Source organism: Buceros rhinoceros, unplaced genomic scaffold (assembly GCF_000710305.1).
Source record: "Buceros rhinoceros silvestris isolate BGI_N320 unplaced genomic scaffold, ASM71030v1 scaffold7134, whole genome shotgun sequence".
In the NCBI taxonomy this organism is placed as follows: domain Eukaryota; kingdom Metazoa; phylum Chordata; class Aves; order Bucerotiformes; family Bucerotidae; genus Buceros; species Buceros rhinoceros.
This window is the reverse complement of record NW_010407578.1, coordinates 86167-100617: the sequence shown is the minus strand read 5'-3', so window position 1 is coordinate 100617 and position 14451 is coordinate 86167. Positions and strand designations below refer to the sequence as shown.

Below are 14451 nucleotides of genomic sequence, written 5' to 3'. Positions count from 1 at the left end.
GGGGGTGAGCTTACAGATCCAGCTGCCCGTGGTGGTGTCGAAGGAGCTGGGGCAGGGTCAGAGACCAGAGGCTGCTGGTTTCCATTCCTTCGAGATAGGCTTGCAGCTTCAGCATTCAGGATCAACCCTTCCCAGCAATGTGAGAAGCGGGTGGTATTTTTTGCGCTGTCAAAAGTAGAACTGAAGGTTTGAAAACAGCGAAGCTCTGAAGCTGCAATACCAGTCTGTAAGCCAGACGGCTTCCAGCTATGCTTTATTAGTTGAGGAGCTAGCGCAGGCCTTGTGGAAATGAAGCAAATCTGGCACGGTTTGAGTCACCCTGCCCGTATTGGTAGGATCCATTTCTAAGAACCTTTGTTTGCTTCTCCATCCAGATGAAACAAAGCCAAACTCCAGCAGGATCAGCACTACATCTGCCAAGACTTCTGAGTGCGAAGTTGGTTTAGTGGCCATGTTTCAGACATGCCTAAGAAAGCAGTAACAGGTACCGCCGGGCAGGCACCACTGAGTGCGGTTTGGTGTAAGCTGAGCTGTCAGTATTTCAAGAAGAGTCTTAACTTAGGCTCTCCTCACATGGATGCTGTTTCAAACCTCTAACCACTTTTGTCACCTTTTTCATACAAAACCTCTTAAAATCATGTCTCCCAGCTCTTGTTACCTCAGCCTGAGAAGAGAGAGAACATACGTGTCATTTGAAATCCTCTGAAGCAGCAGGTGTAAGGCCGCTGGTTAGCACTGAGATCCAGCTGCTGCTGTGCAGGGTCTTTTGTGCAGTTCTGCTGCTCTACGCCTCCCCATCACTAACAGCAACGCTGTGATGCCAGAGCTAAGCTGTAAAGTCCCTTTTATCAGGGTCCCTGATACTTTCAGAGCTGCCCCTCAGCTCTGCTTCATTCTGTCTCCAGAATTTGGAGCTTTTAATTTGTTCCTTGAGTAAGATTTTCCTCAGAGTACGTGTTAAAAACTCACCAGTGATTTTTTTATAGTCTTTGAACTGGGCACCTTTCAATGCCAAAACAAACAGCCAGCAAATACCAAGGGAGAACACGAGCCTCGGTCACAGCAGTATGTTCATCCCGGTGCAGGGATCCCGGGGGACCCACGAGCGGGGAGGGCTGCTGGTGCGGGGAGGGACCAAGTGACAGCTCCCAGATTTAGCTGAGAAGACAAAGAGTCCGACTTCACTCTAGGGTTACAGCTGCCACCTGCCACGCTGATATCCATGTGACAACTGGAGCTGCAATGCTCACCTGTCGCGGGTGTGACATCTGCCTAGGAATAAGCACGGTCTTTGTGGCAAGGCACTTCTATTTTTTATTATCTAGAGCTAACTCAACTGTTATCTGGAAAAGTCAAGATAAACAAGGAACAGTCCATTGTTAGATACAGATGGTTTCACTGGAAGACCTTTGAAACCGTGTCCTTCCCCAACATGCGAATGAGATCATCAGCCCCCAGGGTAGCTGTTTGCTGTGATGCATTTGAATCAAACAAGGCTATCAGTCTGACCAGGAAAAGGAACAGGCACATGCTGGTGAGGGATGGACAAACACTTTATTCCACAGCTACAATAAAGCTCAGCAGCATCAACATCTGTTCCCAAGCTTTTCCAAAGAGGAACAGTTTTAGAAGGGATGAGCTTCCTTTAAATTTACAAGATGATTCATGAGACAAGAATCGATCTCCTTCTGCTTAGTATGTCAAGGCCCAAAAGATAAATATTGACTTAGCAGGAGGTTCAGAATATTGCTGTCGGTTCCCTCCTTACAACCTGGCTGACAGAGCCATGCTCTCCTAAGGCCACCTTCCTGTCTGCACTGCGCTGCCCATACTGACCCTCTGCTGAGGGTTATGTTTCGCCACATGAGCCAAAATGTTGACATTTTGGTATCTGATTATTCCCAAGTAGCAACACTGGGAATGTTGTTGACACGAGATATACAGCCCACAGGCAACTCTGAATGAGGTAGTTGGCATCACTGCCTTGAAATGCAGCATCTCCAGGGGGAGTTAGTGGGGCAGAATGTTACCCCCAGGGTCTTACGCTCCTTGGAAACAGCAGAGCTGGGCTGCTGTGATTCCTGTAACTGCTCCATTTCAATGTGTTGTTTTTGATGGTGTAGTTTGGACACAGGAGACATCAAACGGCTCAAACGACATTCCACAAAACCTTTGATACTGAATGGTATGAAGCAAAGCTAAACCAGTGGATGTGTCCTTTGAGTTTCTGCCCAGCCCATGCCCATATTCATACCTTTCATACCCTGTGCCACAACACCTCTTCACCACATCTGGCACTTTTTGGCTCTGTGTGACATGGCCATAGTGCTTTGATCGTTATTGATGCTGAGTTCGGAGCTGAACCTTCCCCTGAAAAATCTCTAAGACTATTCCTTTAATCTTGGGTTGAATCATCAAACTCATTTATTTCACAAGGCTACAGTTTATTTGCAAAATGCCTCAAAGCAAGTGGAATTTAGTCTTTAGCCTCGGCTTCCTTGGACTGAGGAAACATCTGAGTGTGCTCAGGGTGAGAAGAGCTGAGTTTTGCTTTTAGTCAGCCTTTCTCTGGCAGCGCTGTTCAAGGGAGTACTTCCCCATTCCATTCAAAGCCTTGCTTATTCCTGTAAATGGTTTCAGTTCTCCTCTAAAAGTGATGTGATCAGGCACTCACCCTTATTCACCCCACCAGTGGAAATCAACAGGCTGAACTATGCTTTCCTCTTACTGAAAAACAATTGCCTCCCCTGTCCCCCGAGTTAAATACCGTTTAACTTGCTTGTGGTAAAGGTGCAGTGCCAAGGGAATATGGCTCATTCCAGGGCTGGTTACAGGAGCAGAGGAGAGCTCTGCAAGGAGCCTCTGTCATGCAAATGAAGCATGTTCCTCAACGACAGTGTCTGTGAAGGGTGGGAGGAAGCTCAACACCTCCCTAGTCTCCCTCGTAGATTACTGAGTGCCTGAACTGAGATTAGTGAAAACTCAGATTGAGGGCTGGACTGAGGTTAGCTTAAATCCGCACGTTCCTGCCTGTGCGGAGTAGGACCTGAGCTTTGTCCCTGGGGATTTCAAGGGAAGAAGAGTCTGTGTCACTATTTGAGAGAAAGAAATGAGCAGCAGCTGAGAAATAGGTCAGAACTGGGCCAGGACTGCATTAATCTGTTGCAGAGATGAAAAAGGCTTTATCTTTCTATGAGCATTAGAGAGCACAGCAGGGTAGGGGACATGTTGTTTCACAGAACTGCTGCATCAGGAGCTTCTACCAGAGCTTCAACAATTGCTTTGATAGCAAAGTCCAGGTCATGTTGCTTGGCATGAATCATATATCCAAGTGTAGAACACCAATATATATTGAATTCCTTTACTGTGTCACGATACATTTAATTCTTTTAGGTTTGCATACATCTGCACCTGAATTTCTTCAGAGGGTAAATATATCCTGGACCTGGACCTTTGGTGTTGGAAAAAGAACAAATACAGTTTCTGTTGTGAATTTTGCTAAATTTTCAGTAAACTGAATCTGGAATTTGAACTTGGATCTTAACTCATCTTTTCAAGTATCCCAATTCATGATGAATTTGGAGAATATGCAGAGAAATAAAGGCCCATTATTGAAGTACAAAGATGCAGTATTGCAGCCTCCTGAGAGGTAATTCCATCAGCACAGGTACCTGTCTCTGGGACAGAACGGTAGTGGCCACAGTCTGACAGCTCCGTGCCGTGGTAACACCTCTGAGATCTGCTGCTTTTATTGCATAAACAAACCCTTACTACTATTTTGTGCAAGCAAACTTTATCTGGATTTTAATATCATCAAGTCATCCTAATAACATTGTGTGTTTTCCTCCTGATCCCACAGTACTTTTAAGTTCAAGTCTTTGAACAGCAGAGCGAGGCGGGTGCCGTTGTCCCGGTCTGAGAGAGTGTCTTGGAACACACCATTACTCAGTTCTGAGCAGCTCAGCTCCTTTGTTGCTGTTAACATTTCTGGTCCATGAGTCCCTGGGAACATCCCTGGCTCTGTGCTGTACTCCCCAGGGCAGTTGTTACTAATACTGCCGGGGAAGAGCAGCGTTGCTGAGAGAGATGACAGCGGTTCATCCGCTGGAACATAGTCTGCATCAACTTTCACTGAAGACAGTAACAGAGGCAGGTCTGCTCGCTGTCCTCTGTAGCATCCTGCTTGTTCCAGCAAAGACAGCGGCAGCTGGGAGCCAGGCACTTGGCTTTCCGTCCCATCCCTCGGCAGCAGCAGCTGCTGTGCGTGCCCGGGGCTCCCCTGTGAGAGAACTGCCTCTCTCGTGTCACTGCTATGCCACAGTGCCACGTTAGCCCACTGTTCTTTGTAATTCCAGTGGCTGCAGCTCTCGCCCAGCATCTGGGTTATGAGCTTTCCACCATCAAAACTGTCAGGAGAAACTTCCTTGAGCTTTTGTGTTGATTGCGGATCCTTCTCGTTGATGTGGTCTGTGCCTTTGACACACACCCCATAGGTTAGGGGCAGAATTTTGCTGGACATGGCAGCAGGAACCCTTTGCTCACCTATTTGAGGAGCGTAACAAGTAGGAGCTGTGCTTGCCAAGCAGGGTGGCTGGGTGGGTAGCTGGGATGTCGGTACATCCATCTGTTGCTGATAGGCAGTTTCTGGTGGACAGAAGGACCACGGTGGCTCCAGTGCTCTGCCCAAGTTGTGGCTGATCTGTGGTAACTGCACTTCAGGGATGAGAAGTGAAGGTTTGGATAAACTAATGGGCTTTATAATATGCTCCACTGTCAGCGTGAGAGGCTGGAACGATGAAATCCCTCTGAAGTCCTGTCGAGGTAGATAGACAGACACACATTATTATCCAGAAGTGAAGGTTTGCTTTAGATTCTTTACGTCTTTCTTTGGAGAAATATCAGTAAAAGCTGTAACAACCACCAAGGACCTGCAATGTGGGCAAAAGAACTCTTTCTTTTTTTCCTGGGGAATGACCCTTCAGAGGAATACAGGCATCCCTCATCCTGCATCAGGGCAACTGTGCAATCCTCAAATACGAGGAAGAAAAAAATCCTGCTTCAATTTTTGCAAAATTTGGCCTAAGCCCTGGAGCATGGCAAGGGATTGCCCTTAAGCTCCTTTAGCCTGCAGAACCAGTGCTTGCTGCAGGAGGTGAAGGGTAGGGAAGAAGGCCCACAGTTTCAAGAGGAACTAGTGATACAAGATGCCTCAGGTTTTGGCTGCCTAAACTGATAAAGGGGCCAAATTTGGGGTAAGTTCTGAGTCTTTAAACTACCAGTAGTCTCCAGCGATTGCCTAGACACTGCTGACATCTGCTCTTGCTTCCTCCTCGATCCACAACGCTCTTTAAGCTATTTAATTAAGCTATTTAATTTATTTAAGCTACTTTAATGCTATTTAAGTGTGCACACATGGTCCCTGGTTTGCTGCAGTGGCTGAGGAACACTTACCAAAGCCATTGGCTGCGCACCGTGTTGCTTGACGTATTTGTACAGCACATAACTGATGGCAGCAAACCCCAGCCCGGCACAGAATGCGAGTGCCACGAAGCAGTAGAGCAGCCATGAGTTGTCTGGGTAGTGGGGAAGAGAACAAGAGGAAAACGTATCTTCAGAGAATGGCATTAGAAAAACTACATGAGGTCAGCTGGGTGATGTTACAGGTCTAGTCTCGTGGACTAGGTTTTTGAGTCAGGAAGGTCATTGCTGCTTCAGTATCTTTAGCAAGGCTCCTTCTTTCATACCAACCAAAAATCGGTCTCTTGTGTTTCCCAGATCCCAGCTGGACATTTAAATTCACAGTTAACAGCCTCACCTGCTAGTGTTTTAACCTGAAACACTTGAGATTTGCTGCTTTTCTGGAGGGTATAGATATAGACGGTTCCATTATATTCAGTGTCGGGGTCCAAGCTGGACACTTCAATTTCTTTGTTGTGCTCGTTCTTTGTCCACTGTTTAAAAGAAAGGCAAGTTCTGTGTTTTAGAAAGATTAAATGCGTATGTTTTCTCCAAATCAGATTGCAAAATTCAGCATAAAATTTTATTTACTAGTAAGGTGTTATAGGTCTATAATGATTCTGTATATATGAAATTCTAACTAGATATGCTTTCTGCTGTTACCGTATTTAATTCTTTCATTTCAATTCCTTAAGACTTGCATTAATTAAGTTATTCTCTTTTTTAGTCTTTTTTAGTGGTTTTACTTTCTCCTACTTGTACAGTACCCTTGGAAACTCCAGTTTCCTTTCCAGAATTTTAGAGGAATGATTGAAGTTCCTCTTGTCTACTGAGATTCAAAGACTCTGAGACTTCCTCTTGTACACCAGAAATCTATAAGCTCTGAGGTCCTTCTCCATCTCACGCAAAATGTGATTTACAGAAATCAGTTGTGCTTTACCTTTTGGTGTGTCCTTTGGTTGAATATTGTTAAGTGATAATCAACAGCGTCAAATTTGCTATAAATGTCCTCTACGGTTAGCTGGCAGTCATCCTCACCTCTCAGGGGGGTGGGAGGGGGCCGTATGAGGAACTTTATGGACCGTACAGAAGGAATACACTCCACTTCTGGTGCTCCAATAACTGCTAGAGAAGATAGAGCAGACAGGGTGAGCTGTTAAGTTTAAAGCTGGTGCGTTATCAGATCACCTTCCACACATCTCATACACCCACCCCAGACTCACTGTCAATTGTTTCTTCTCTTTCTCTACAAAAGGGTGTTTGAGCTGTATTTCGCAGGAACAATCAGGCAGCTGGAGAACCGTTTTCCCATGAGGTTCTGTTGGGGTTCACGATCATTGACAGCTAATACCACCTTGAATCTTCCTTGACAAATATGCAGTGGGAAGATTTAGCCACACAACCAGTGAGGCTCCCAAGGCTTCATGGTGTGCCTGTGGCATTGCTCGCTTACGGGTTGGGAACATTCGGTATCCATTGGTCTGGCTGCTTATCCTGATTGCCAGGAGGTCACATTTCGTAGCTTCTGGGACTGTATTACTGGTTGCCAATGATGCCTCTTACTAGTTCCCTTCTGCCTCTTGTCAGCCTTAACAGCAGTTCTTCCCCCAAGAACATCTGGCCTTTCTTTTTCTCCTCTAATCCCCCTTCAGTGTCGGATCTCAGGAGGGCCTGGCCCATTTGCTCATTGCCTTCTGGACCAGTAACAAGCCTTTTTCAGACCTTCACCCCCTTCCTATCAAGCACAGAGTCTTGCAATACTGAGGCTAGAGGAAACGCTGTCCTAATCCAGAGCGAGACTTGGGGTGAATCCCTCACAAACAGGATTTATTAGATTTCAGCAGTGGTACGTACTCTCTTTCCTGGGTTCAAACCTTTCTGAGTGCACCCACTTGGAGGAGCAGTAGTTGTGGCCGGTGGCCCTCACCCGGGCGTAGTAAGGCTCCGTGAAGTTCTCTGTTTCACGAGTGAGATTGCAGAAAGGCTGCGTGATACTCTGGCACTCCTGCTTGTTAAGCCAGGATTTTTCTCCATACCTGAGGACAAAAAAAGCTGTTTGTCTGTTTGGTGGCACAGATGCAATACACCCCCCTCCAGAATGATCCAAACAGGCTGTTTTGGTGACTCTTAGTCACTGCCCAGCTCTGACACTGAGTGATTACGTGCAAGTTTGCTGCAGAGTCTGCAGACCTACCCAAAGGCAGAAAAGCTCCTGGGCAGCACTGGTCTGATTTCTCTTAGCTCTGGTGACTGAACCAGAGGAAGATAATTGCTATGACCTGTACTTACAGAGGAGGAAACTACGGAACAGAGAGAAAGAAGTTGCTGAGTAACTCAGTAACGTCATCCCAAGATGTAAAAGTATTTGCTTAACTGAGCACTGTCTACTGTTTAAATAACTCTGTCCTTTACTGGGTTCTGGTCCAAGCAGAACCATTTCCAGTACAGTAAAACAAGCAGCAGAAACAGCAAAGTCTGCTTGTCTTTCTTGGCCCTTCTTTCTCTGAGAACACAACAGAACTCCAGAAAGAAGCAAACTTCACATACTGTTTATATTGGACGTCAAATACCGTTCCAGGGGGAAGATCTGCTTCAGTTTCCCATGTCAGGATGTTCTCAAAGTTTGTAGAAGAAAATGCCACACGTTTCAGACATGATGACCTCTCTGTAGTCACAATACCTGTGGGAGCAAAGAAACTAGTGCTGAAGTGCATATTCGGGCATCTCAGCTCCCAGGCGAATGTGAGCCCAGTGCTGCTCAGCCTTGCAGTGAACAGAAATACCAGGCGTGAGAGTTTCCCTTCGCCAGAGACGGGTGCAGAGCAGAAGCATGAGCAGAACGGGAGTTCGAACCACGCACAGTCACTGTGGACACCCTGTAGATTGTTAACACATCCCAAAGAAATGTGAGTCAGGAATTAGTACAGAAAAGCCTCAAAAACTCAGGAGAAAGAGAATCCTTGAGTTCCTTATCAGGCTTCTTTTAAAGCAGTTAAAGGGCTGGAGAACTAAGAAAAATAACGTGTTTTCAAGGCTGATTCATGTCTGTGAATATCTCTGCTTTCTGCCTGTACTCAGGGAAGTGATACGCTGAGATCAGTTCCCATCTTGAAGACGTGACTGCTGATGACCTGTCCTCCAGGTTTTATTGGATGGAGCCTGCCTTACACACAAAGACCTAATGCCTGGACTCTGATCTGGGTGTGCCAGGGTGCAGGCAAACAACTCCCTGAGCTCCCTGCCTTCTGAGCCCTCTGCCTCCTCCCCACGGAGGATGGGCTTTGGCTTTGGTAAGCAGAAATGGCCACTGCCCCTGACAAACACACCCTGGTCTGAGCTGCCTGTGTAGAGCAGAAGACCACCACGATCCACCTGCGGCAAACTGCCTTTGAGCAGCCGTTGCAGAGGAGTGTCCTGGGGACTTCTGGCTCTCTCCTGGCCTGAGAATACAGGGACCAGAATTTTCTCAGGGCTGGTTGACAAGACTTTCTAACTTGCAGAGCAACCTTTGGAATTTATAAGCTCTGTACCTGCAAATTACAGGCACATCCTCAAAGACAGATAATTTATACATTGCTCAACTATTGGTTTCCAGTATTGATAAACACCTTGAACATGCGTGGGCTTCAGCTGGAAATGAGCAGTCCCAGTGTGGTGCTGGTAAATGGAGCCCTACAATCATGAAAAAATGGCATGATAAGCAAGCGAAAGCCGCCATTTTACAGAACAAGGGTGTCTTGGACAAGATCACATTGAGCAGTTGTGGTGGAGCGGGGACTAAACCACACCAGTTCCTGGGTTCTCGCTCCAAGATTTCCCTCCAGCTGCCCCCATGGAGGAGAACGGAGAGTGGGCAGGTTAAACTAGCCTGATGTACAGGGGGAGAACTGGGCAGGAAGGCAGAGATGAAGTCTTGTCTGTGGCATTTGGGCAGGGAAACAATGCAGAAATGAATTGCTGTCTAGTCCAGACTTTGTCCTGACCTCTTCTGCAGTTTAGCACTTGCTTCTGCTCAAGGCTCAGCGCAGTCCTCCTGGCGAGGGAGAAATGCAGCAGTCGGTGTAAAGTGGGTGGATTTCCCTGTCTGAAGCACCATGAAAACGGAGTCACCAATACCCTGATCATATCAGAAGTGGGAAATCTCCATCTTCCCACATTTATCCATACTAAAACACGGTTATGCAAAGCAGCATAACACAAGTACAGTCAGGTGTGGGCAGGAAAAAACAGGCTAGTTCACAGTGTGGAAGTCTCTCTGTTCTCTGAAGCACCTTCCCTACAGTATCAAATCACATGCACGAGAGCAGATGAGTGATAAGGTTGCTTGCTGAAAAGCATTTGAAAACGGAGCGAGTTTACCCTTGATTCACCCAGGAATGAGGTTGCCACATCTGGAGCAGGGTGGCTTTTAGGGATACATTTTTCGTACCTCTTTTAAAATCGGGGCTGTTCTTGTATTTGTGTCTCCACTTGAGACATAGGGGGACTGATCCGAATTCCCCTGAAGTCAATGACTAACCTTTACTCCCCCAGGGTCTGGGTTGTAACACATCAGGGACAAACACTTTGAAGTGAAGGAATCTTTTCTTCTCCCTCCTAATCCTTAAAACACTGAGCACACCACCCGTGCTTTGGAAATAGTAAAAGGAGAGAGCAACACAGAGGGGAGCAACCTCAGACAACAGCTCGTTCTCTAGGTCTTATTCCAGAAAACATGATCAAACTACCTCCCATGCTACAGGATCAATCAGAAACCACCACCATCAGAGACAGAAAAGGAGAAGACAGGACTTACCAGCCACTGAAAATACAGCCAAGACAATCAGAAGTTGCTTCATGAATAGCTATACAAGCTGGGCCAGGAGAGCAGGCAGCCGATCCTCCCTGTGCGCAGGTGAATCACCTTTTACAAGAGCTAAATTGTTGCTTGTGAGGCCAGGGTGGATTTGTTTCTGAGTAAGAGGCTGCAGAGCTCCTGTCCCGCCTGCCTTCAGGTGTGAGATCAGCGGCTGAAGCACTGTGCGCATGTGAACGAGAGAATGTCAGTGACAGCAGGAGCACCTCTCCCTTTCTGAGGGCACACACCTAACTGTGCAAAGGTGTACAAGCCAGAGGCTGAGAAAATCCCCGGCATTTGAAAGAGCGCCAAATACCGTTTTGCTGATAAAGAGCTTCCTGCTGGAAAGCCCTCTCTGGGCTCCCGCAGTTTTTGGGGCTTGCTTTTCTGGTCAGGTAACTTGGTCTTGATAAAACTCCAGAAAAGAAAACGTAGTGCTGTGCCCCTAGTTGGTTTATAGCTGCTGCAAGGAACACCTGTTTCCTTGAGAAACACCTTTGAATACTTTCTTGAGAGGGAAGTCAGCTAGATCACTAGTTTTTAAGCTCTTCTGTTGTTCATACCGACACGGGGCGGGAGCCAAACGATGAGCGCGCAGCCCTGCTGCGGAGCACGGAGCTCCCCAGGGCTGCCCCTGAAGGCCTGGATGGCTGCAGAGGTTCTCTCGTGTGACATGGGAAGGACAGAGCCTTTCTGTGGGAGGAGTGCATGCTGTCCCGTGGCTTTTCTGAAAGGTCCCTGCAAACCTGCAGTTTGGTTTTGCGGCTGCTTACACTGCAAGCCTCTGTTCTGGGTAAGAACTGGGAGTTCGGATGAAATCTAAACAAGAAAGAGGTGTAGTTCCTTTTCCATAGTGTTCTTAGGATTTTAGGGTGGTGTTACGTTACATTTTCAGGCTTTTCTCAGAAGGAGAGACATTTCCTTCTTCGGTCAAAAGTGAAAACTAACTGTCCGTGTCCAGGAGATGCAGATTTAGAACCCCCAGTGGTGTACAACGTCTGAAGAACTAGTACAGCTGCTTGTTTTACCCATGATGTCCTCAGCGGAGAATGTTTCTCACACAGAGCCTGTGTTTGAGGCTCAGGAAACCCCCTTAGCCCCTGCCTTGGAGTTTTTACAGCACAGCTGTGGGATTTCTTCAAGAAAATGGACATATTTTGGGCAATCCAGAATCTTATTTTGAGTTAGCAAAGTTATAATTCTAAAGTTCGCTTAAAGTCTGCTTTTAAAAGTCTGCTTTAGTAGCTAACAGAACCTTGGCTCTCAGGTAGCAAAAGTGCAGTTTTACAAAGTTCTTTGTTTGAAATTACTTATCGGAGCTCTGCAGCTCAGTTATCAAAACTTTAATTAGCAAGGATCCTTGTTTAAAAAACTGCTGAGAAGTGAGAACTCTGAGCCAAGGTCGAATGTCTCATTAACTTCTTACAAGTTTTCTAAGTGAGGTAATTAAAAGGGGGGCTTTTCATTAACCTAATACATAATTAATGACAAGTAACGAATCATAGTGCCTAAAAATGATGTAACCGATTACTAATGAATTAACTTTTTTAACCAGTGACAAATCATAATGTTTAGATATGATGTAATGGTGTTTACTAATGAATTAGCTATGGAATAAAAATAAGAGCTATCTGGGAATAAATGGACACCAGTCGTTATCAGATTGGTACATGTGGCTGTATTGTGTCTAAGCCTCCTGCGTCGTTTTGTTTTTTAACACATAGCCATTCATGGCTCCGTTCTCTGGCTTACCTTATCCCATGGCCATAACCCTCCAGCAAATGGGGAGGTCCTGTCTGCAGCCCTCAGCCCTGCTGGGACTAACTGGACCACTGCGTAAAGCTGAGGTTCCACCGAAGCAAAACTACCTGGACTGTCTTTCTGAGCACTGGGAACTGCTCAGTTGTGATTGCTTCAGCCCTAGAAAACCTTTCACAGAAATACCTGCCCTAAACCACACAGGACAGCTGGGCATCAACAAATTGCTTATGAGCGGGGCTCTGATATTGTCTAGAGCCTGCTGAAAGCTCCTACATGCCGGATTTTGTTCTTATTATTGTAAGTGAGTCCGTAAGCAACATCGCACCAATTTAATCTACATACAAACCCTGTGTGCATGTGAAGCTGGCACTGGTCTATCCTTGTGGCCAGACGAAATTCCTAGATAGAAATTCCTACCCCTCCGCTTACCTCTTCACCTGGATTTTCTGTACCTGAAGTGGTTTCTATTCTGTTTCTGCTTTGATACTAACAGGGCTGTGTGCTTCAAACCACACCACCGATGCAGAGCTGTTGTTTAGTCTTTCTCATCTCTCTTGGACAAGCGCAGAAGCCTCGCAGATTTATTAACTGAGACACACCTAGTGTGTCCTACATCTCCCTGCCTGCAGCTCTTCGTTTGCTGGCAAAAGAATTGCCATTTTCTTCCTTCCCTCATGTCATGCCGTGTGCGTCTGCTGGGTGATGATGACCCATGCTCGGGCAGGGGTGAGGGAAATGGTCATGCACCTGGGACTTCAGTTCTGAGAATATTAGAACTGTGTTTCTGCTTGTATTTCTGGAGGCATGTTTGTTACCTCTTGCATAGCTTTAGGTACCTGAAGGTTTCCAAAAGTCTGGTTCCAAATTTAAAATTAAACACTTGGCTTTCAGTTTCCAAACCGAGGAGCCTGAGCCTGTCAGAAGGTGGTTCCTAGGGACGAAAACAGGCGGAGAGGTTCGTGACAACAGATTTTCCATGAAACTCTGCTTATCACTTGGCACAGCTGGGGAAAGAGGAGAAAAATATGGCGTGCCAGAGATTTGTCAAGATAGTAGATTAAGGTTAGAAAACCCAAGGTGGTTCTCGGCTGTGAGACGCTGCGGGCTTCAGGCTGCAGAGCCCCACGCTGGGGGGGGTTCGTGAAGCCTGGTGACTGCTGATCCAGGGAGGGAGGAGATTTGATTCCAGATCTTGCGCTTACCCAGTAGATGAGCCATGTCCAGGCTTTTTGGTTGACTGGGTCATACTCTTCCAGTGAGGGGGGAGAGCTGCTTTTCCCCTTACAGCCACAACCGGTAAGGTGTAAGAGCAGGCCTGATTGCTCTGGAAGAGGGAGCACTATACTCTGGCTGTCCCTGATCCTTTTGGAGTGGAAAGCAGGTCTCAAGGCCTGGTGAAAAGAAACAAGGAGGAGCAGGACGCTGCCTCCACCAGTACAATGCAGCTGGCCTGCAGCCTTTCCCCCAGCTTCCATCCTGCCAAAACCTGGATGAGACAAAGAGCTGATGCCAGGCCCTGTTTGCAGAGCTGTAACATGTCAGAATAATTTTGTAGAGATTACACAACTTCAGAGCTTCCTGTAACTCAAAGCCTGGGTTTTTCCCGTCGTTGCCCAAGAAGGTGGGTGGTGATATTTGGATGATGTATATCTTTCTAAATGGACAGGAGGGGTTACAATGCAGGATGTACCTAAGGACACTTTGTGGAGGACGTATAAGAAAAAAAATGGAAAATTCTAGTTTGAATCTTTTCTTCGCCCTCCTCTTTTTACTTTAACTCAGGATCTTTTTCAAAGCAGTTCCCGGCCCCTCCTATCACCCCCTACCTCTCTCTAATATTGTCCTCCCCATTCTCTGAAGATGTCGGTTTAACACCCTCCATCAACACCCTTCTCTCATCCAGACAATCCCTTCGTGTGCAGAGAATGGCTGTTGTGTGTTTCCCTCCCTCTTTTAATGCTTTGATTTTCTGCACGTCTGTCCTGGTTTGAGCTAAAACTTCCTTATTTTGGGAAATGGACAAATAGAATTATTCCATGTAGTACAATAATTGCGCATTTAACTGGCCAAATGGAGTCAGGTGCAGTGTTACGTGTCAAGGCTTTAAAAACGCAGCAGCTCAGAGGAGGTTTCTCTCTCTCCTTCCGGACTCGCTGCACGGAGGGTTCCTGCCGCGGACCTGCTGGCAGACGTCCAGGCCTGACCAGGACCGGCTGGAGGCGACCTGGTGAGCAACCAGCCCCAGACCTGAGGGCCTGCACCCCCCGGATCGCATCGCTCTGTGAGCTCCCGGGCAGCGCACGCAGGGAGCCGAGTCCTCCCACGAACCTGCTCTGCCGAGGGACCAGGCTGAAACCAGGCCTGCTGGGTCCGACCTGCCGATCGGCTGGGGCCGG

General features: G+C 47.0%; 1 protein-coding gene across 1 annotated transcript; it reads right to left on the bottom strand.

Annotated features, from left to right (window-relative positions):
- Positions 1–3823: 3823 nt before the first annotated feature.
- On the bottom strand, positions 3824–13273 carry IL22RA1 (interleukin 22 receptor, alpha 1). The gene is made up of 7 exons (XM_010134521.1): positions 13258–13273; positions 8005–8137; positions 7312–7493; positions 6398–6582; positions 5816–5951; positions 5452–5573; positions 3824–4813 (listed from the first exon to the last, which is right to left on the bottom strand). Exons 1-7 carry the CDS (start codon positions 13271–13273, stop codon positions 3824–3826), a joined length of 1764 nt encoding a protein of 587 aa, XP_010132823.1.
- Positions 13274–14451: the final 1178 nt, after the last annotated feature.